This window comes from Archocentrus centrarchus, chromosome 16 (genome assembly GCF_007364275.1).
Source record: "Archocentrus centrarchus isolate MPI-CPG fArcCen1 chromosome 16, fArcCen1, whole genome shotgun sequence".
In the NCBI taxonomy this organism is placed as follows: domain Eukaryota; kingdom Metazoa; phylum Chordata; class Actinopteri; order Cichliformes; family Cichlidae; genus Archocentrus; species Archocentrus centrarchus.
This window is the reverse complement of record NC_044361.1, coordinates 23,417,999-23,440,058: the sequence shown is the minus strand read 5'-3', so window position 1 is coordinate 23,440,058 and position 22,060 is coordinate 23,417,999. Positions and strand designations below refer to the sequence as shown.

The 22,060-nt window shown below is 40.8% G+C and overlaps 2 protein-coding genes across 6 annotated transcripts; one reads left to right on the top strand and one right to left on the bottom strand.

Moving 5' to 3' along the window:
• Window positions 1-777: 777 nt before the first annotated feature.
• Window positions 778-18,033, bottom strand: tmem67 (transmembrane protein 67). 2 transcript variants are annotated; one of them, XM_030749661.1, is made up of 29 exons: window positions 17,791-18,033; window positions 11,578-11,666; window positions 11,397-11,487; window positions 10,916-11,015; window positions 10,406-10,469; window positions 10,231-10,302; window positions 10,084-10,146; window positions 8,332-8,486; window positions 8,135-8,243; window positions 7,867-7,953; window positions 7,431-7,496; window positions 7,175-7,325; window positions 5,766-5,886; window positions 5,566-5,671; window positions 5,371-5,427; window positions 5,155-5,253; window positions 4,966-5,064; window positions 4,799-4,807; window positions 4,607-4,693; window positions 4,395-4,494; window positions 4,157-4,296; window positions 3,922-4,062; window positions 3,705-3,785; window positions 3,507-3,623; window positions 3,290-3,406; window positions 1,529-1,636; window positions 1,315-1,417; window positions 1,085-1,227; window positions 778-1,003 (listed from the first exon to the last, which is right to left on the bottom strand). In XM_030749661.1, exons 1-29 carry the CDS (start codon window positions 17,993-17,995, stop codon window positions 923-925), a joined length of 2,961 nt encoding a protein of 986 aa, XP_030605521.1. In that variant the 5' UTR covers window positions 17,996-18,033; the 3' UTR covers window positions 778-922. The 2 variants fall into 2 exon arrangements, with proteins under 2 accessions (XP_030605521.1, XP_030605522.1); XM_030749662.1 differs by lacking the exon at window positions 4,799-4,807.
• Window positions 12,272-22,014, top strand: rbm12ba (RNA binding motif protein 12Ba). Of its 4 annotated transcripts, XM_030749664.1 has the most exons (3): window positions 12,272-12,403; window positions 14,711-14,813; window positions 19,901-22,014. In XM_030749664.1, exons 2-3 carry the CDS (start codon window positions 14,740-14,742, stop codon window positions 21,663-21,665), a joined length of 1,839 nt encoding a protein of 612 aa, XP_030605524.1. In that variant the 5' UTR covers window positions 12,272-12,403; window positions 14,711-14,739; the 3' UTR covers window positions 21,666-22,014. The 4 variants fall into 4 exon arrangements, with proteins under 4 accessions (XP_030605524.1, XP_030605523.1, XP_030605527.1 ...); XM_030749663.1 differs by lacking the exon at window positions 12,272-12,403 and having other exon boundaries at window positions 14,700-14,813; XM_030749667.1 differs by lacking the exons at window positions 12,272-12,403; window positions 14,711-14,813 and adding an exon at window positions 15,555-16,027.
• The last annotated feature ends 46 nt before the right edge of the window (window positions 22,015-22,060 follow it).

Here is a 22,060-nt window from a genome sequence, read left to right as displayed (position 1 = left end):
CAAAAAACAAAACAGAAAAAACTACACTTGCTGGCCACTTTGTTAGGTACACCTGTTGAGCTGAGCCTTAACACAGAGTCAATCATATGGTAGCAACTCAGTGCATTTAGGAATGTAGACAAGACGAACTGCTGAAGTTCAAACCGAGTATCAGAATAAGGGAGAAAGGTGATTTAAGCAACGTGCAAGGTGCCATGGCTGTTGGTGGCAGACGGGCTGGTCTCATTTTGACCTTGCACATGCTGGTTTTCCTTGATACCTCTGTACAGCACATTGTAAAATACATTCTAAATACTTACAGTCTGCATTAAATGGTACAAAGCCAAGAAAGCAAGGCCAGACAGAAAATAAATTATAACATTTTCATACTGCAGTGTTTTTCTGTTTTACACTCAGTCAAAGTTTCCTCTAATACAATGTCAATACTGATTCTATTTGGAGTTCTATAAAAAAGATATTTTTATGCTCTCTGGTATAAATGGTCTGATTTATCAAATCTATGAACATATTTAAAACATATAAAATCCAGTGCTGTCATGTAATACTTGTGCTCACTGTAATAAGTGTACAGATACAACTGACTATTATTTTGGGTTACTGTGAGGATTTGCAAAAAAATGTTACATTTTAACCGTTTACATGGCAGATGGTTGTTTCTTACAGTAATATGATATTGGATATGCTACTATTCTTTAGCTAAAAACAAATCTCAGAACAAGATGGGTTTTGTATCATAAAAAAATTTAATGAATTAAAAAAGCAACAAAATCTGTCAAAATTTTTAAACATTTACATCCAAATCAGCAGAGAAAACAATTTATAAGAAAGGAAAAGTACAAAAAAAGATGCACAATCTGTGAATAGTAAACATGTAAAAGAAATGCAGCTAACATACAGTAATATCAACTATTTAGCAAAAGGTTTATATTAGAAATCTCTCATCCACCATAGTCTTGTTGACGAGGTTCTTTTGTCCCAAACTGTTACGTAACAAGCGAAATATCTGTGAAGAGCGAGACATTTATTACTGCATGTACCTTTTAAGCAGTGGAAAGAACGTGCTGTATGTCCACCAAATACTGACCACTTGCTGCACGTATGTAAGCACGGCAGCGAGCACAAAGCTCTGGGATCCGAGGTCGACGACACAGAAGAACAAGGTGTCAAAGATCAGCAGTGTGGCCTCGTTTCCGTAATACAGCACATTACTGAAGGTGTGTGCCTCGTCTGCCACGAGAAATACAAACAGACATCATGTACACACACGTAGGTGCAGACAAACAAACTGAAATGTACTCTGGCCGAGATCATTACCATTGTAAAAGATGCTTTTCTCAGTGGGTTCAAGGAACTCCATTCCTATGACACTCTCAAACATCAGCTTGTCCTTCACTAGGTAGTCCATGTCAGGGTAGGCCTTTCTCAAACAATACAACATAAGAGAGAAATAAGCAAACTTTTCTATTTGAATCACATCAACTCAAACTATGCTGCTTTCAGTTTGATATTCTTGTGAATTTGTACTAACGTGATCTATAACAGATCCCAGGAAGTGGTTCATGTTGCGGTAAGCTCTGAAGTGTGGCTCAAGCGAGCTGGGCAGGGATGCGTCTGTGAGCCGCGATGGCCGGTTCCTCTGGAGGACAGGAGACAATCAAATCTTTTAAAGGTTACATGTAAATTAAACTTAGAAAATGAACAAAAAGTGAAGAAAGTCACTGCTTTGACTTCATGTCCAAAATGTTTATGTGCTGTATTGCAGAGATATCAACTGAGGTTAAAATAGAGCCAGGCTGTACTTTAATGTAATACCATAGACAGTATAAAACACGGGCATAGCTACTGTGACATCACCCACTGCTTTGTAAAGTCCTGTTGCCATCTTGGTGTTTTGAAATTGTCAATCGCAGGTCATTCCCAATGATCCTGTTCTAGATAATCCTTTCTGAAACTTAGAATGACTCCAAGTTATAAAACAGACGTAAAGTGGACACGAAATCCTACATGTGTAAAGGCTAATTTACACCCTGCTCTAAAAAACTGTCATAGATTTAACTCTGTGAAGCTGGATTTAAGAAATAAGCGTTTATAGTTAAAGTTTTTAGGGCATGTGGAGCGCCATCTTGTACCAGTACAGAGCGCATCTTGTGGGCATGTGCTCTGCCAGCTGATTGCACCACTGGCTCTGTACATCTGCCCCAACAAGGAAAAATCAGTGTCTGACTCCAGCTTGTAGGTCCAGTGAACCACCAGTGCACCGGACTCAAACAGGCTCTCCTCCACACAGTCCTCATTTATAAAGTGCTCTACAAACTCGAACATTACAGTTGGAGTCTCCTGTTTCAGTGCAGCTAGCCAACAATGAAGAACCCCTTACTGATAAAGAGACAGAGAGTGAGAGTGGACAGTATATCCTTGTTTTTTTCAACATAAAATTCATTGTTGCAGCCAGGGGCAGTGCAAAGGTTTTGTTTTAGTGTTCCTGTTTTCCACTGAATTAAAATAAACTAATGTAAGTCTATTAGCAGCAACCAACCAACCCAATAATGTCATACTCTGTACTCACACAAGATGGTGCTACACATGCTCTAAAAACTTTGAATACTTATTTGTTAAATCCAGCTTCACAGACCGTGGTAAAAATCTATCACAGTTTTTTTTATTGTTATTATTACTCACAAGTATGCATAGTTACATATTTATATAAATGTATTTATTTATATAAAAAGTGAATTAATGGGGTGCCCCATGGTATTTTCTGGTTTTTAGGTGGGCCACAACACCCTTGACTTTGGGAACCACTGCCATACACTTTCTTTTATTTTATTTTATTTTTTACAACCACAGCCATCACCCCCTGGTGGCCTTTAAAAAGAATCCAAGTTTTTAGGCACTTCTGTGTTGGCTTCACTTTTCAGACCCAGGAGCTTTAGCCATCTCTCATACTGTCTATGCGTAATACCAATTTCTACCACAAAGCTGTGCAGTGAGGGTGGTGCAAAGAAAAGCGTTCCAAACAGAAATGGGAGCAAACATCAAAGCAGCTTTCCACTGCTGGAAACAGCTCTGCTTTATGTGATCAGTTACATTAGTGCTGGAAAGCTATCTACTAAACTGGTAACTCAGCCCAAATACTCTTCTTTTTTATTACAGGATCAGAAACGTTTTGATAAAATGCTAGATTTTAGTTTTAAAGCTGTAGTTAAGTCTGCAGAGCATCATTACAAACAGTACCATTAAACAGAACATCCGTAGAAGAGGTGCAGACGTGACCGTGGTCAGGACATACCTTTCTGATTGACTCCTGTATGTTGTCATACCGTGACCTGAGAGAGTGAGTGAGAGACACCTGAAAGGTCTGGACTTCTGTGTTGGGGAGTAAACCCCTCTGACCACACAGTGACTCCTTGAAAAAAAGAAAAAAAAAAACCCCAAAACAAATCATGCACATAATCCAGCTGAAATAATTAGCAAGAAGTAGATTAAAAGCCTTTTGGTGCACATACAGCTTCTCTCTTCAGATTGTTGTTCATTTCTTCCATGTTTGTATCTGCATGACCATGAACTGAACGCCCATGAATGTAGTAGCCAAAGCAGCGATGTGATAAAATTAGCACAGAAATCTGCACAGAAACAGAAACAAAAAATGTTTGTGCAGCAATAAAGACGGAAAAACATGGCTTCATGTAACATGTGTTACTTACATTACTGATGGAGCAGAGATCTACAAACTGACGGATTTTGTCCTCCACAAAGTGTGCATAAAACACAGTGAAGAAAATCACCTGTGGGGTTTAAAGGACATCTTTTATGGGGGATGTACTGTACATTTTCCTCATTTCCCACGAAAGATAGAATGAGCTGAAAGATGAAAATGGATGTGAAGGAGAGAAGAGTTAAAAGTAACTGGAGGTTATTCACCTGCAGAAGTCCAATGCAGAGCCACAGTGTGGCTGCCAGACCGTAGCGCAGCGTCAGGCTGTACGAGGGGGTGTATTCCTCGGAGGAGCGCTGTAAATTTGACCAGGGGTCCCTCAAGGCCAGGTTAGAGAAACCCAGCACCTAAATAAAGCATGGTTGCATGTCAGCAATGAGGATCAGAGATATAACAAAAGCTGCAAAAAGAACTGAGGGTACATAATGGTGTGAGATGTACTTCAAGAAAGAAGAGCACAGCCATGACTTGAAAAGTCGGGTTGATTTTGCGGATGGTCTGAATCTCGTTCCATTCATTGGCCACAAAGTAAGTCCTCCATATGCTGACCGGAGAGGCGTCACGTTTTGACTCGCCACTTGCTGAAACAGTCATGAATGTGCTAATTTACTTAAAGCAGCTGGATATTTACCTCTTATGGGGGCTTTAAAATAGAAGCTAAAGATTAGCATGTTGATACCTTGCACAGATCTGCTAGTTTTACTTCGTGGCCTCTCCCAGTCGATGAGAAATATATCAATCGTCACCTGCAGGACCAGCTTATGGAGAAACTGGACAGCCTGGACACAATTTCACAAAATAATATATTTTCAGTATTCCTGGTTAAAGACTACCATCTAGCTTTCAGCAAGGATACTGATCATTGTTAAATCTGCTCAGTTGCTGTCTAACCTTTAGAGCAAAGGCGCATCCGATGTACGTCACAAACTGCTCCTCCTGAGCCGGCAGTGGTAGCAGGACTGACACAAACTGTTGGGCCTAAACAGACATGTACACAAATGAATCCTTGAAAGCAGCCAGCAATCATTCCATCTCAATATTCACAGAGTTGATAAGGGAAGGTAAAGGAGGAAAAAGACTTGCCTTTAATGTCTAAAGAGTGCAGAGAAGAAAAGAAAAACTGTTAAAAGTCCATGCAAAAAGCCTGAAGTGAAAGAAACTAGAGAAAAGAGACACTGACATGCATTTTAAATGAATAAAACATAATCCTATGAAAAGAAAGACCTACCGTTTAAAGGAATGAGACATACCTTGTAAAAGATAAGCCAGTAGAGTCCAGTTCCCACAGTGACAGCAAAGAAAACGTTGGCCAGGTCACCAGCATAAAACAACAGAAACTTCCCCACTGTCTGAGGCAGGAGGATGGAGAAACTGGCATTACTTCCGAGGTCTACACCGACAGATGGCGTGAAGTAGATTAAATGATAAAGGGACTGTACCTCCAGATCAATGAAGGAAGATGCGATCCTCCTCTTCCAGCTGATTGTCTTCAGCAGGGAGTAGAGCACAGCCACCCCACCCAATACACCCAGAGCAGTCTGAGCACACAAAGAAAGTCAGACGTGATACTGCATCACTTTGCGCTGCAACATCAGTCGCATGCAAGAACGCCTCCTTGGTGATTTCATCAACATTTCATTCAAACTTTTACTCACATCTGTCTTTAAGCGAGCCTCCTTCTGATCCATCTCATACTCCACAGCAAAGGTTGTCTGGAAACATAAATGAGTTCAGTGCATAAACCAACCAAAAACTGAAGTTAGGGAATTAGGTGTCATTTTACACTGAAGCATTATGTTGAGGAAGGTCGTCAACAAATGTGTGTTTGTGTGAGAGTGTGACCCACTCACAGACACAGTTTGAGTATTGATATCTGTGATGGGAACATCTGTGTAGGTCACAGTCATTAGAGGGGGGAACACCTGCCCTTCCTGGGTTCGTGGAACCAGCTGGAACCTACCAAACACATATTTGATCAATACCAGCTTAACGTCTTCAAAAAGCAGCCATAAAGAAGAAGGGTTTCCCTATTTCCACAGCGGGAGCTTACCTTATTTTGACACTGCTGACTACACGGATAACTTTAGGCTGAGAACTTGTGCTTTTTTCTCTTCCGCTCAGTGTGTCCACAAGAAACATTCGTCGAGACAAGTACCAGTTGTTCATATTCTCTGCATAAAAGCAAACACAAACATAGACATATGCTGTGAAAGAGTATTTACCACCCAAAGTTTCATCCGGTGGCTGTAGCTCAGGAGGTAGAGCAGGTCACCCACTGATTGGAAGGGCGGCGGTTCAATTCCTGGCTACTACAGGCTACATGCCAATGTATCCTTGGGCAAGATACTTAACCCCAAGTTGCTCTCCGACGCAAGAGTTGGAGTGTAAATGTTAGATAATAAAAGCACTTAGCTTAGTTAATCATGGAAGTGCTGGTGTGAATAGGGTAAATGTAAACATGCTGTATAAGCACTTTGAGTGCTCAGAGTAGAAAAGCGCTATATAAGAACTAGTCCAGTTTCCTGATTTCTTATCGTTTTGCACATTTGTCACACATACATGTTTCAGATCATCGAGCAAATTTTAATTTTAGACAAAGATAAGTAAATACAGTAAATACAAAATGCAGTTTTTAAATTATGATTTCATTGTTAAAGTAAGAAAGTTATTCAAACCTACCTGGGCCTATGTGGAAAAAAAAACTGTCCCCTCAGGTTAGTCATGAATTAACTGTGCTTAAACATCTTTTGGAAAGTTGAGTTCAATTTCACTAGCGTCACCCAGGCCTGATCACTGCCAGACCTGCTGAATCAAGAAATCACTTAAATGGAACTGGTCTGACAAAATGGGCAAAAATGGCATCCATAGGAGAGTTCCGAGGCAAAAACCACTGCTGATCAAAAAGAACACAAAGGCTCGTCTCACATTTGCCAAAAAAAAAACCCCAAACAATGACCCAAAACACACCAGCAAGTCCACCTCTGAATGGCTCCAAAAAAAAAAAAGAAGACATGAAGATTTTGGAATGACCTAATCAAAGCCTGGACTAAAATCTGATTGAGATACTTTGACATGACCTTAAACAGGCCATTTATGCCAAATCTGCAAAGAAGAGCAGGCCAAAATTCCTCCACAGAGATGGGAAAGACTCATTGCCAATAATTGCAAATGCTTGACTGCAGTTCGTGCTGCCAAGTTGGCACAACCAATTATCAGGTTTAGGGGCAATTACTTTCTCACACAGTGCCAGGTAGGTTTGGATAGCTTTTTTTCCCCTAAATAAATGAAATCATCATTTAAAAATGGGATTTTTGTATTTACTCAGGCTATCCTTGTCTGATATTAAAATTTGTTTGATGACCTGATCATGTAAGTGTGACACACAATACATCTATCTATCTATTTATCTATAGATTATGTATAAAATGTAAAGATATGTATAAAAGAATGAATCTCCACCTTGGTTGATGAATCGTCCATTGTATTGCTGGTTCTGAACCAGTGTGGGCAGGGGGAGAAGTTTTCTGTTTTCTCCACCAAGATCCAGGAAAACATCATAGAACAATGGCTCGGGATGGGTGGCAAACAGCTCTGCTACTGAGAGATCACACTACGCGCACACAAACAGCTCATATTACAACTCAGCACTGCAGAGTTTCTATTCCTTCTATTCCAGAGTTCCTTCTCTGAGTTAAATGAAATGAAAGAAACTCACACTTTCTTTGTAAGCCGTTCCAAAGCTGAAGGCTGCTGCTTGTTTGGTTTTTGGCTGTGGACAAAGCTGGAAGAAGGAGGAGGGGAAGAAGACAAAAGGTGTGAACCATTTATCATCTTTTTATGTTGTATATGTTATAGAAATAACACGGAAAATCTGCAGTTACTTTAGTTAGGCTGAAAAACAGGTGGGAATCATAGAGTAACTTAACAAAACTACCACGATACTTTATGATAATGATGCCATCAAGACACATGACACACGTCACTCACTGGATAGTTTCTCCTTTTTTGTAAACCTTAGATGATGATGGTTGTGTAATGCAAAGGGAGTTAGACACCTCTAGGTTTTGGCTCTACAACAACCTATGCAGGTAAATCAAGCATCTCTACTTTTTAGGTGTACTGCAGTAGTGTAGTGATTTTTGACTTTTTACCTGCAAATTTTGTCCTCCTACTTGCTCCCATCTGAGAAACCCTCCTCTGACACTATAGACAGCGGCAAGCAGCCTGACATCTGTGTTCTGACAAAAAAAAAGTTACACAATGAATGTGAATTAAAAGAATATTTAGCTTTTTAGTTTTACGTCTTAATTTGAGGTGTCATGAAATGAACAGGACACTGTTTATGTAGTGCTGTTATTGTCAATCACAGTTCTTTGCTATTTTATTTCAATGTGAAGAGGATTAAAGTCAGTCACTTACCTTGTTTTTACCTCTGAAACTAAACCTAGTCGGAATGGGATCAGTTTGAAGCACTCGACTGGCAAGTCCTGGTTCATCCCCATAATAAAGCCACGGCAGATTAGCTCTCCTGAAGAGTCATGAGCGTTCACTCAGGGTAAACTATGACAGGATTCATTCATGTTCAAGCAAAGATTACACAACTTATACATGATTACCAGTACGAAATGCCTTGGGTTGAGCTCAAAGCGGCCATTGATCTGAAGATGGTGTTGAAGAGTCCACAGGCATCTGTGGATGCACTGCTGAAGGAGTGCATGTTCATCACACACATGTTTCCGAGAGCCTGACACGCCGTCAGGTTGGAGAAACCCTGTAAGAACACAACTTGTTTACACTGCTAGTTACACACAAAACGCTTCAGAAAAATCCAAACATGCCCTAATAATACGGGAACACAGGACTAATACACTTATTTTAATTGTCACTTCAGCCAAAGGGCTTGCTTTTAAAGTAGCCAATGAAAAACGATTTCATTATTCAATAAATTAATTTTGACATCAATTACAAGCAAAGTGTGGATGCATTTAATCTTCAATGTTTTTGTCAAGAATCCCAACAAAACATCCTAAAATCCCAATTATTCTCCTGTGTCATCATAGGCACATCATTTATACACTATACTGCCAAAAGTATTCACTCGTCTGCCTTCACACACATATGAACTTGAGTGACATGCCATTATTAATTCATAGGTTTTAATTTGATGTCAGCCCACCCTTTGCAACTATAACAGCTTCAACTCTTCTTTCCACAAGGTTTAAGAGTGTTTATGGGAATTTTTGACCATTCTTCCAGAAGCACATTTATGAGGTCAGACACTGATGTTGGACGAGAAGGCTTGCAGTCTCCGGTCTTATTCATCCCAAAGTTGTTCTATTGGGTTGAGGTCAGGACTCTGTGCAGGCCAGTCAAGTTCTTCCACACCAAACTCGCTTTTCCATGTCTTTATGGACCTGCTTTGTGCACTGGTGTGCAGTCATATTGGAGCAGGAAGGGGCCATCCAACTGTTCCCACAAAGTGGGAGCATGAAATTGTCCAAAATTTCTTGGTATGCTGAAGCATTAAGAGTTCCTTTCACTGGAACTAAGGGGTTGAGCCCAACTCCTGAAAAACAATCCCACACCATAATCCCCCCTCCACCAAACTTGGCACAATGCAGTCAGACGAGTGCTGTTCTCCTGGCAACTGCCAAACCCAGACTCGTCCATCAGATCGCCAGATGTAAAAGCGTGATTTGTCACTCCAGAGAACATGTCTCCACTGCTCCAGAGTCCAGTGGCGGCGTGCTTTATACTACTGCATCTGATGCTTTGCATTGCGCTCACTGATGTAAGATTTGGATGCAGCTGCTCAGCAATGGAAACCCACTCCATGAAGCTCTCAACATACTGTTCTTCCAAAGGCCACATGAAGTTGGGAGGTCTGTAGCGATTGACTCTGCAGAAACTTGGTGATCTCTGTGCACTATGCATCTCAGCATCCACTGACCCTGCTCTGTGATTTTATGTGGCCTACCACTTCATGGCTGAGTTGCTGTCATTCCCAATTGCTTCCACTTTGTTATAATAGCACTAACAGTTGACTGTGGAATATTTAGTAGCGAGGAACTTTCAGGACTGGACTTATTGCACAGGTGGCATCCTATCATGGTACCACGCGGGAATTCACTGAGCTCCTGAGAGCGACCCATTCTTTGACAAATGTTTGTAGAAGCAGTCTGCATGCTTAGGTGCTTGGTTTTATACACCTATAGCCATGGAAGTGACTGGAACACCTGAATTTAATGATTTGGATGGGTGAGTGAATACTATTGGCAATATAGTGTATGTGACTGTGACTTGAACTTGAACTTGCTTACTATGATTTTAGATAAAGAAATATTTTTCTAAGAAGGTCTTGGAATTACAAGGCAAGCTGTAGAGGAGGAGTAGAGGTTTTGCAGGAACCATGCTGACTGGACACTGAACTTCTGTGAGGGGAACAAAACAGGAAAAACGAATCAGAATAAAAAGAAACAGCAAAAATTCACTTAGAAATCAGAGAGGAGACTCACCAACTGAGAGTAAGTGACAGTGGGATTGACACTGGTGGAGAGGATGCCAGGAGGGAAACATAAACCTCCTGACTGAATTAAAAAAAAAAAAAAGGTCATTGATGAAATATATACAGAGCCACTCACTTTAAAGATGTTTAAGAGAACAAAAGGGTCAACAGATATCTGAACTTACCTGGACATTAGGAGATTTACATGCACAGGAGGTGTTAACGTAGGCAGCCAGACATCTCTCACACCTGAAAGGCAATTTTAGGTATTGTTCCATTTCTCACATACCATACAAAGAAGATCTGGACTCAAGGCAGCGTTTTTTAATAGACAGAACTAGCAGGAGTAAGAAATTTGTCTGTGCATACAAAAAAATGCAAATAGTTGTTGCAAAGACATCCCTTATCTTAATTTTTCATGAATTTATTATTATTGGATTATATAGTCATTTGACTTCCTTCATGCACAGTTTGACCTTAATTAATAACACCCTAAATGCAACTGTTTGGTCTTTAAGAGTAGGAAAGTTAAATGTAATCTTCATAGATGTAATGATCAACATTTGACATTTTAAAATCTTTAATGCTGCCTTTCCATGCGAGAGTGGAACAGTGAAATAATCCATTTCATTCGATGTACAATCTCTGATGTGAATCGGTTCAAATAAGCTGATTTTGTCTGATGTGATACGTACCTGTCTCCACTGCTGTTTGGTACGGACAAAGCAGGGCTGTCTTCATCACACGTTTCACACCTGGCCTTTTCCAAGAAGGTTCCATTGATTTCTCTTTCCACTGAAAAAGCAGCAAATAGACCCAAAACAAAAATAGATCACACTCAACCATTCATGCAGCAATTATCTAAGCTTTTCCCTCCACTTTTTCAACCGCTTATCCATATTGAGAGGTGGGATACACCCTGTAGGACCAACACAGAGAAACAGACAACCATTCACACTCACAATCACACCAGTTTAGACTCACTAATTATAACCTAACATGCATATGCTTAGGCTGTGTGATAAAGCTGGAGCGAGCCCAAGCAGGCACAGGCAGAATACGTAAACTCCACACAAGAAAAGCCCCCAGATGGATGGCAGATTTGAACCCAGGACCTTTTATGACAGTACTAACCACTGTACCACTGTATACTGCAGTGCTTAGTGACCCACTCACCCAGGACATCGCCAGGTGGACACTGGCACGTTCCCTCAACACTGAGGCCACCTGGACAACGAATACAACCAAACCCATCTTTTGTTACGGCCTGTAAACAAAGACAACATGTCAGAGAATGCTGTCAGATTTCACATAATCTAAGATACAACAAAAAAAGTGAAAAATAAACTGTACATACCGGTTTGTCTGAGAGACATTTCTCACAAGAAATGGATGCTTTATCAGTGGTAACAGTTTTGTAGCCAATCTGGCAAATGCAGCTCAGCCCTGAAAGAGGAAGAGAGACAGTTTAAACTTTGAAAGAACACTGGGAATGCTGTCTAGTTTTGAGCTCAGAAATATTAGTGCAATGGCAAACCTCAGGCTCTTGTTCTTTGCTAGTAATAATGAAAATACTGGATGTAAAGGGGGGCATAAAAACAAAAGTATAGCCAGCAAAACGTACAAGCAAAAAAGACATCCTTGCATTGCTCTTTAGTGTAGCATTAGAGAGGCAAACTAAATCAAGCTGGTACTGTGTGCATGCAGGTCTTTTACCATAATCATCTTATTGTCCTTTATCAGCAGCCGATTTGGCTGCATTTAGACAGAAGATGCCTTGGTAGCTGTGAGCTGCTGTCACAGTTTTCATCACTTTCTGATCAGTGTACTTCTCGTTTTATAGTAAAAGTGCTGACACCTAAAAATCACTGTACGGGTACAGAAGAAGCAAAACAAGTTGACACAAATATCTTGTTAAACCAGACTGAACAGGAAGTTCCCCAGAATGTCCTCCAAGTCTCGAAGACAGCCTGAAACGTCTCTTTTTATTCGGCTTTTCTCTGATGTTTTCTACTTGCACCAAAGACTGTCTGGCAGTACAAGTTTACGAACTGTAGTCTGGTTCTGCTGGATGACGAAAGTGTAGAAGAAAGAGAAAGCAACGAGCACAAGGCTGGCCTCAGGATCTGTTACTGATTCTGATCTGAATTTGATTTGATTTCACTCCAGCTGGAGACTCACAGGTCAGTTTCAGCAGCCTGATCATGCAATGCTGTATCTCAATAATTAATCCATGAACACTATAGTGTGCATATAAGTTTCTGATCATTAAATGGGTTTGCAGTTGTGTATTACCTGCTGAGAAATGCATTTCTCAGACATGTAGCACGGAAACTCAGCTCAGCTTAGCTTATTTCATGAAAGACACAGTTTGACCAATCATTATCATTTCTTTTAAATTCAAACAATTTCATGTATTTTCCTTTTGTTACTCCACAGAGCAGTTCTAAACTTCTTTTATACACTCCCCTAAAAAGTATTGGAACAGTGAGGCCAATCCCTTTATTTTTGCTCTAGACTGAAAACATTTGGGTTTGACATTAAAAGATGAATATGAGACAAAAGATCAACATCTCAGCTTTTATTTCCAGGTATTTGCATCTGGATCTGATACACAGTTCAGAAGATTGCACCTTTTGTCTGAAGCCACTCAATTTTCTCGTGAGCAAAAGGATTGAAACATGTGACCAACGTGTGTGTTTTGCTGCCCTCACACTCACTTTCAGGTGCAGACTGTGCATTTATAGTTAGAGGAGTAACCAACATGAAAACCAGACAGTTGTCAATGGGTGAAAAACAAGCAATTGTGAAGCTGAGAGAAGATGGGAAATAAATCAGAGCCATGGCACAACCATTAGCCATAGAAAGTACAACTGTTTGAAAGTTATTAACATACCGGTATGTCAAATGGGTAGAACAAGGAAAACAACAGTAGTTGATGACAGAATCATTTTAAGTGCTGTAAAGAAAGACCCTAAAACAACTGTTAGTGATACCAGCAACAACCTCCAGGAGGAGGCAGGAGTGAAGGTATCACAATCTGCTGTTTGCAAAACACTTTATGAACAAAAGTACAGAGGCTTCACCAGATGATGCAAACCACTAATGAGCAAGAAGAATATGAAGGCCAGGTTGGAATTTGCCAAGTACAGAGACAAGCCTCAGAAATTCTGGGACAAAGATTTATGGACTGATGAGACAAAAATTAACCGTTGCAAGGTGATGGAAAGCCTAACGTTTGTAGAAAGAAAGGATCTGCTCATGATCCCAGACATACAAGCTCATCTATGAAAAACAGTGGCGGTAATGTCAAGGCTTGGGCTTGCACCGCTGCTTCTGGGATGGGCTCATTAATCTTTGTAGAATACACATGATGGCAGCAGTATGAACTCAGAAGTCTACGGAAATATTTTGTCTGTCAATTTAAAGAAAGATACAACCAAACTGACTGGGAGATCCAGTCAGCAAGATAATGACCCAAAACATACTATATCGTCTACATCAGAATTCAGTATGAAGGTGAGATCTCCAAATTCTTATGTCACCTTGGTGCACTGTTTGTTGGCTTTGCAACAGATAGTGCAGCTGCAGTGATGGGCAGATACAGGGGAGCAAACACACTCTGTGGTGAAAAGATAAACTCTAACCTGACGATCACTCTGCATGACTCACAAGTTAGAACCAGTGGTTCAGGACGCTGGATTCTTCAAAGCAGACAGTTTTCATAGTCTATTAATACGCTACAGTGGTCTATTTCCCTATTCATTTACAGAAATGTGCAAAAGTCCTGAGCCACCCCTCATTGCTTTATATTTTGCTTCTAAGGAACCAGATAGTCGTGTAATTTCTAAAGAGGTATTGAGCAATAGTTCTCCAGGCTTTCTGAAGGTCTTTCACAGTTTTCCTTATTTTCAGTCCAGTCCTTGTACCTGACCATTTTTCGAGGAGTGTTCTTGTTTGTTAAGCCACTTAACACTGACATATGAATCATTCAAGCATTAAAAAAAAGCACTCAAATGGCATTTCAGTCAGTGATGTCAGTGGATCTTGTCAAAATTGATGGAATTATAAACACAGAGAAATAGCATCAGGTTTTCATGCACTATACAATACCATCTGGAAAGCATCTCACTGGCAGTGATCGCAAACACACTGCCAATTATGGCTGTGCCATATCATATGGTCTGCAATAATGCAGGTATGAAGTGCTAAATATTATAAAAGTGTCATATCACGGTATCAATGATATAGCAATGTCATGACGAGAGACAAGCCCCGACATGTCTGACAGTAAAGAGAACTGCTGCCAGGCACACACACACACACTCACTCACACACACAGGCACACACACACACGCACAATCAAATACAACTAGGCTATGATGGCACAGGAAATGGAGAAAGAGCAGCTGTTGATGTGTAACCCAAACTAAATAAATGACTCAACCAAGCACTGCTGGAGCACTCACAAGCTATGCTTCATGTGACAGGAAGAGCAAATGGTGGATGGAAACTACTGATGCGGTTACATGGTAGTAAAGCAGAACTTTACACAGCTGGTTCAAAAGCTCGACCCAGGATACAACATCCCAGGTAGAAAACATTTTTTTCAACTTTTAAATTATATTATGTGAAAATAGTGTGCAGCTCCTGAAGAGTTACAGGGTGTCTTTACTTTTGTTACTGTTAAACTGAAGTGTTAGTATTAGTCGTGTGATACATTAACATTTCTGGAGAAAACACTACCTAGGCTGCTTTTGTGCTTACATTCGACTTATGCTTTGTCACTATTATTGAACGACAATGCTGCTGCTGCTGGCACCTTCTTACAACAGAGTTAGACTTTGAATCTGGTAGTTTGCCACCAATGACAGCAGCGCACTGGTGTCAAGTGAGTTGAGATCTTGATGACCTGATAGCCTAAGCCTGGTACTGAATGGACAATCATAATTCAAATTTATAGATTGTTAGAGAATGAATTATATGATTTAGAATCGAATAATGAGTGTAAATAACACAGAAATGAGGGTTGAAGCAATGTACTAAGGCAATTGTGAACTCACTGAGCTAAGGGTAAAATGAGGAATTTGAAACTGTTGCCTAGAGACGAGCAAGAGCAAAGTTAAAAACATGTTGAAACACAACCCAGAATGGAAAGAACCTAAAAGACCCATATGTTAACAGAAATGACGTGGTGATTAAGTCTAACACCCCAATTGGATAAGAGCAGTGGGGTGATGGTCTGTCATGATGATGTATGAGAACTAGGATATGTCTTAGATTTAGGCTATAAAAGATTAAGTGCAGAAGCATCAAATGAGAATTTCAGGAGTTTTTCCTCGGACAAGGACTGCTCTGCGGAGAGGACTGGACCAAACCCTCTGTGGATACTAATTCGACTTTGAACAGTTCTGCAGAGTATTCTCCCTGCCTAGCTGTTGAAGTTGGATGTGGCTTCGCTGCCGGATTTCTATCTTTTGGACTTTGTACTAAGTCAGAGAGGACTTCTGGACTACAGCGTGAGAAATCATAAAAAAGACAGTTAACAGAAGGACAGAAACATCATCCTATTGGACTTCTCCTTTTCCACCACTTCACGGAGGCAGTTTTCAATGGATTGGAATTGGATGTGGTCGCTTTGGCCAAGCGACTCACTCGAAGCCTTTCCTTCCCTAAAAGGATTTTTGGACAAAATTGGATATTTCCGTACCCTTATTTCTCAACCCAGCTCATAAGTAATTCATTTTGAATGAGATTAATTCAAGCTGTCACAACTGTACCTGCGGGATCTAACACTGGAAAAAGAAGTATGGAAAATGCCCTTCTTTCTGTTTGAACTGATAAATGCTGCTGCTGCAATTGCCGATAAAATGCACTATATCTTTTTTCTATATCATCTATATCTTTATCACAAATTTACTTTAAAAACCATGACATAATTTTGAGGCTCTATTGCCCACCCCTACTGCCAATGCAGTAAAAGCATACCTGAATAGAAAAAACAAAACAATGGAGTGCCTATCAGTCATGGACTGGACTTGAAAAGCCTGGACCCCAACATGATTGAAGCAATGTTGGATCATCTTGACAGAGAATAGAAGATAAGGCAGCCAACATCCAAAGAAGAGCTTTGAATGTCCTTCAAGAAGCCTGAAGAACTATTTCTGAAGACTACTTAAAAACATAAGAAAATTTGTCTAAGAGAGTTCAGGCTATGTTTAAGAACAAAGATGAACATACCAAATATTGATTTTTCAAGCACATTAGAATAGTACAAACTCTGTTTTGCCATATATACTGTATTTCCATTTATGCTTGCACCTGTTTTAGTAAATCACTGCACCTATTTCCAAGCATAGCAAAATATAAAGAAATGAAAGGCAGATCAAGACTTTTGCACAGTACTGTACCTGCATACATCACATACCCATAAAAGTCAGAGCAAAGCATTAGCTAAGCTCTTTGTCGTATTTATGCCAGCAGTACTGAGGCTAGGAAATCCACTGTTTTGTTCTCTTGGCCACATTGCTCTCATCCTTATGATAACTCCTTTTTGTTCCTAGCTCATCATTTCAAGTAACATCTGATGTACCAAAAACTATCATTAGATTACTTTGATACAAAGAGTTTTTTAAATTATCAGGCACAATCTAAAGTGTGCCCACCCCCATCCATAGCTTTCTCATAATTGGGATCCAGAAATGAAGTGTGCATTGCAGTCTTTTAATTAGGATAGTTTAATTAAAATTTAAAATTTTGGAGACAAAGTTAGCGAGACAAGGTTGAGATGGTTTGGACATGTGCAGAGGATGGATAGGGGATATATTGGACAAAGGATGCTATATATGGAGCTGCAAGCTAAGAGGAAAAGGGGAAGACCACAGAGGAGGTACATGGATGAGAGAGGACATGCAGAGGGTTGGTGCGACAGAATGGGATACAAGGGATGGGGTGAGATGGAGGCAGATGATCTGCTTTGGTGATCCCTAAAGGGAGCTGCTTACAGAAGGAGCAGAAGAATGATTATAACAAAAATTCATAGCTATAGGTTACAAAGTAAGGCCTAATTTGCAATATGATTTCTTTATAATCAAAGTGGTCCATGGTAGTTGAGAGTACACCTTTGAGCACACAGCAAAAATGAGCTGTAAGCAAGCAAACTGCCTCTGAAAGCAGACTGAGTGTCCTCCTGTGTTCTCTAAGCAGAAACCTCGTGTGTCAGCTGACTGCTATGTGCGGTTGTTTCAAATAATATTATTTGCATGTGACCATGTTTTACCAGCGTTAGCATACTTGAGCTCCGTTACTTAAACCCTGCTGTCTACGATGTTAAGCTACTGACTTTACTTAACATCAAACAGACACTATGCTGTGTGTGTTTCCCTATCTTTTTTTGTGAGCTAGCTCCTGAGCTGTTTATTGGAGATGTATTTTGCACCAAGCTACCTAGCTCTCTGTGGCTTCTTTGTCTTTGAGACTGAACTCAGAACTGATCTGATTAGCAGAAAAATACTTTAATTTTCAGAGTAGCGCCGCTTGCTTGATTCCGGTGATGGTGAGGTTAACCGACCTGTTGTGCTCCGCCGCTGATTTGGACCGCACATCACACACGACACACTCGAGATATCGAAAAACTCTTCCGCTCCACAGTCCGAGGGAGCCCTAAAGGGAATCGTGAACGGCTGGCACCGGAGCAGGTCGATGTACATTAAAATAAATAACGAGACGGGTACTTTATGTCTGCTAACGACGAACAGTAGCGTCTCGGTCGCCATGGTAAACGACAGTCTTCCTTTTTGACCCACAGTGCTTTGTGCGACGTGATGACGTAGCGACGCACAGGAAAACAAAACAAACAAACAAAAAAAAAAACCTGAACCCAAACAATCAAATTCCTCTAAAATATCTTCATAAAAAGCTATATTTTTTTTCCCAGCAAAAGCATTATTATTAATTTGCGCACTGTGTTAGTTAAATTTTCAATTCATAAAATGGCATTCCTTCAGATGTAGGCTAGTTTAACTTGTGTTAACTTGTCTTTATTCATGTACCTATATGTACATTTATTTTATTTAAATTAAAGAAGCGATGTTTAGCTGTTGTTTTTTGGCACCTATTTTATATGACTTCTCTCGGGTGCTCCCTTTGGTGGTCACCACAGCGGATCATCTGCCTCCATCTCACTCTATTCCTAGCATCCTCCTCTATCACACCAACCGTCTGCATGTCCTCCTTCACTACATCCATGAATCTTCTCCGCTGAAGTCCTCCTCTTTTCATGCTGCCTGGCAGCTCCAAATTAAACACACTTTGTCCAATATAGCCACACTATCCCTCGTGTGCGCATGCCTCGCCTCTTTTAGTTTTGTCTTAAAACCACTCAACCTGTGCTGTCACTCTGATGTATTATTAATTTCTAATGTTGTCCATTCACTCCCAGCAAAAAAGTCTTAACATCTTCAGGTCCACCTCCTGTCTTTTTGTTAGTGGCACCACCACACAGCATACCAGGTTTCAGCTGCAAACCTTCCCTTTCACCCTTGCTGCTTTCCTTCTGTCACACATCACCTACTCATCACCACCTACTCCACCCTGCCTGCACTCTCTTCTTCACCTCTCTTGCACCCTGTTTGTTGCTTTGGATGGTTTATTAAACTCATCTACCTTCACTATCTCTAGTCTTTGCAGCTTCACCTTTCCGCATTGTTCTAAATATTAGCTATTTTCAGCTGCTCCCTTATTCACACTGGGTTACCACAGTGCGTATTTTTTTAAAATAATATTTGTTTTTACTAATTTTATTGGAAATAGGCATATTGAAGATCTTTATTGCAGAAGTTACTGGTAAAAACAAGCTGAAACTCTAAGGAAATCCACTGCATTAGTTAAGGCTGTGTTTTATGGGTGAGTGAAAAACCTTTTAGAAGAGTAAGATTTTAGAAAACACATTTTTGTTTGGGTCATTTAGTCATTTTTACAGAACACATCACAGGGGACTTTTGGCAGGAAACAATCTACAAGCCTGCAGCTGCATCTCGTGCATTTTGCATTTCCACTTCCTTTCACAAAGTATGTTAATATGCATCTGCATAGACCTTAGCGGGGGGGGACTGCGCCGTTTTGTGATGAAGAAAGATTTTGAAAATATAAGAACTAAAGTGAAACCGTTTAAATGAAGAGAGCAGATTAGGAGATGCACTAACCTTACAGAGAGAGCCAAGGTAACTCACATGAAACAACTTGAACCAAACAGGACACTGGACAAAACACAGCTGAGGAAAATGTCGTGAAGACTACAGTTGATATTCAGCGGTGTGTTACACCTGAAGATCTTGCAGGAGTTACAGTAGGCCGCACTCCCCTCCAGTAGGTGGCGGTAAATCATCTTAAAGTCTATATGAGTAAGTGGAAGCGGCGGGACGAACATTTTAAGCGTTTTACGACGAGTAAAAGTTGAGTCGGGATCATAGAAATAACAACGCTCGCTAAGTCACCTCTTAAAAAGTGTATATTGTAAGCAGCTGTGGTGAGTATTTGGCGGAAAGAAGAAAACTTATTTTTCTGCGCTCTTTTTTTTCTTCCGCTTTCCATATGTAGGACACGTGTTTTTTTTTTCTGGATGTGTATTTCGTGGTCGTACTCTGTCGCAGTGCTCACGTTGCTCTTTTTTCCCCCCGTAGGTATCACTTGATCTGGTGTGACAAAATGACCATAATCCTGCGACTGGAAGGTCTGAATGTCCAGGCGGGTATTGAAGATTTACGGGCTTTCTTTGACTCTTTGCGCATTCCTGAAGGTGGAGTGTGCATAGTGGGAGGAAGACGCCAAGAGGCCTTCATTGCATTCAGCACAGAAAGAGATGCCCAGCTGGCCATGCGGCGCACTGGAAATGTACTCAAAGGGTCTAAAGTGACCCTGCACATAAGCAAAATGGAAGAGCTGGAGCACAGATTAGAAACTGTTTTAAAGCAGAAGAAGAAGAAGAAAGCCTCCCGGCATTGTACCAGGAGACCTACAACACATGCAGCTGCAAATCTCACATGCTTAAATGTGAGGCCTCATGATAATACTACAAATCTTTCACCTTCCTCTGCATACCCCATTAATCCTGATACTTCCGATGTACTGCCTGTGAATGCAGAGCATGTTTATCTCAGAACTGCAGATATACAGACTTCAAATACACAGTCTCTTGATCCCAGTGCTGCCTTTATTCTTGGGATTTGCACCGTTCTTCAAGGTCTTCAGTCATCCCACCAAAGAGATGTCAGTAACGCAGAGCCAACGGGTGATTTTCCAAGTGCTGACAGCACAGCTGTTGTAGGGGAAGAGGTGCGGACACCAGAAAAAACTCTGAATTCAGAGCCAGGCTATGTCAGGCTCTTTGGTCTGCCAGCCACAACTACAAAAGATGATATCTGCCATTTTTTCAGAGGGCTGACTGTACAAGAAGCCATAGTAAATGTGAAGTTGGGACTTAACCATGGCTGTCTTGTGAAGTTTGCAACTATGGAGGATGCATGCGCCGCTCTTAACTTCAACCAGCAGTCACTCGGCCCCTTCTGCGTGGATGTTCGTGGCGCTTGTGAGAAGATATGGAACAGTGCACTGCAGGAATGTGAAAAGGCTTTTGATGGTGAGGAGATCCAGGAACACCACCAGTACCCCCTTAAAGAAAGTGTCAACCACAAGCAAAAATCTGCACTACGGACCAAGAGGGAGTCTGTCAATCAGCTGCCATCTAAACCACCAAAAAAGCAAAAAGTTGAGTGTGAGTCACGAACTCCAGCTGTGGAGTACATTGTTATGGTGAGCAATCTACCCAAGAAGATGACCAAGACTGAATTAAAATTATTATTTAGCTGTCCAAATATTCCACAAAAAAATGTACAGCATCTACTCAATAAAGAAGGCAACAGAACAGACACCGCTTTCCTCATATTTAATCGGATTGAAGATTTTGACTATGCGATGACACTTAATGGCTGTTACGTGGGCTCCAATACCATTGAGGTCTCATTGATCACAAAGGAGATGATGAGAGAAAAGATGAGAAAAACCAGCCTCGAAAGTCTCAGGCATCATCTAAAGGCCCAAGACCCAAGAAAGAAACCAAGGAAATGTGCCCTGGTTGACAAATCTGAGGCGCCACCGGACGCGGACCTTAACGCTAAGACGTGCCTGTTTGTAAGAAACATGCCTGCAGATGTGCAGAAAACTGAAATCAAAAGCCTTTTCAGCAAATACAAAATAAGGAAGGACAACATCATCTTATTGTGTGACAGTGAAGGCAGTGGCACCGGTGAGGCTGTGATTCAGTTTAAGTCAGAGAAACACGTCGCGCTGGCTCAGAGGATTCATGGGAAAGACTTCTTGGGGACAAAAGTGCTTCTGACCCCCATAAACATGATGCAGATGAAGGACATCTTGGTGAAATACATCTGACAGATTTAAATTTGGCTCTAATGTGGATGATGAGGTGCGAGACTCAGGGAGATATTTATTTTCCATTCCAGTTTGTTTTTGACTGCGATTCTGCTTGTTGGCACCAATATTTTGTGGTCGCCAAATTCAGTCAGGATTTCTAATTATTGCTTCCTCTCTGTAAACCATTTCTACTGCTTAAAATAAATGTTGAAATGCATTGTCGATCCATTTATTCACCAAACAACCAGGCAACTCTCAGAAACAGCTGAGTGCATACGTGCTGCAGCAACCCAAGATGAAAAGAAAAATCAAACCTCAGCTACAGAACCAGGATGGGTACACACATTTTGTAGTATCACCCTGAAATCCCTTGAGTTATTTGTGTCTGATACTGCAAAAGGGAGGTCTCAAAT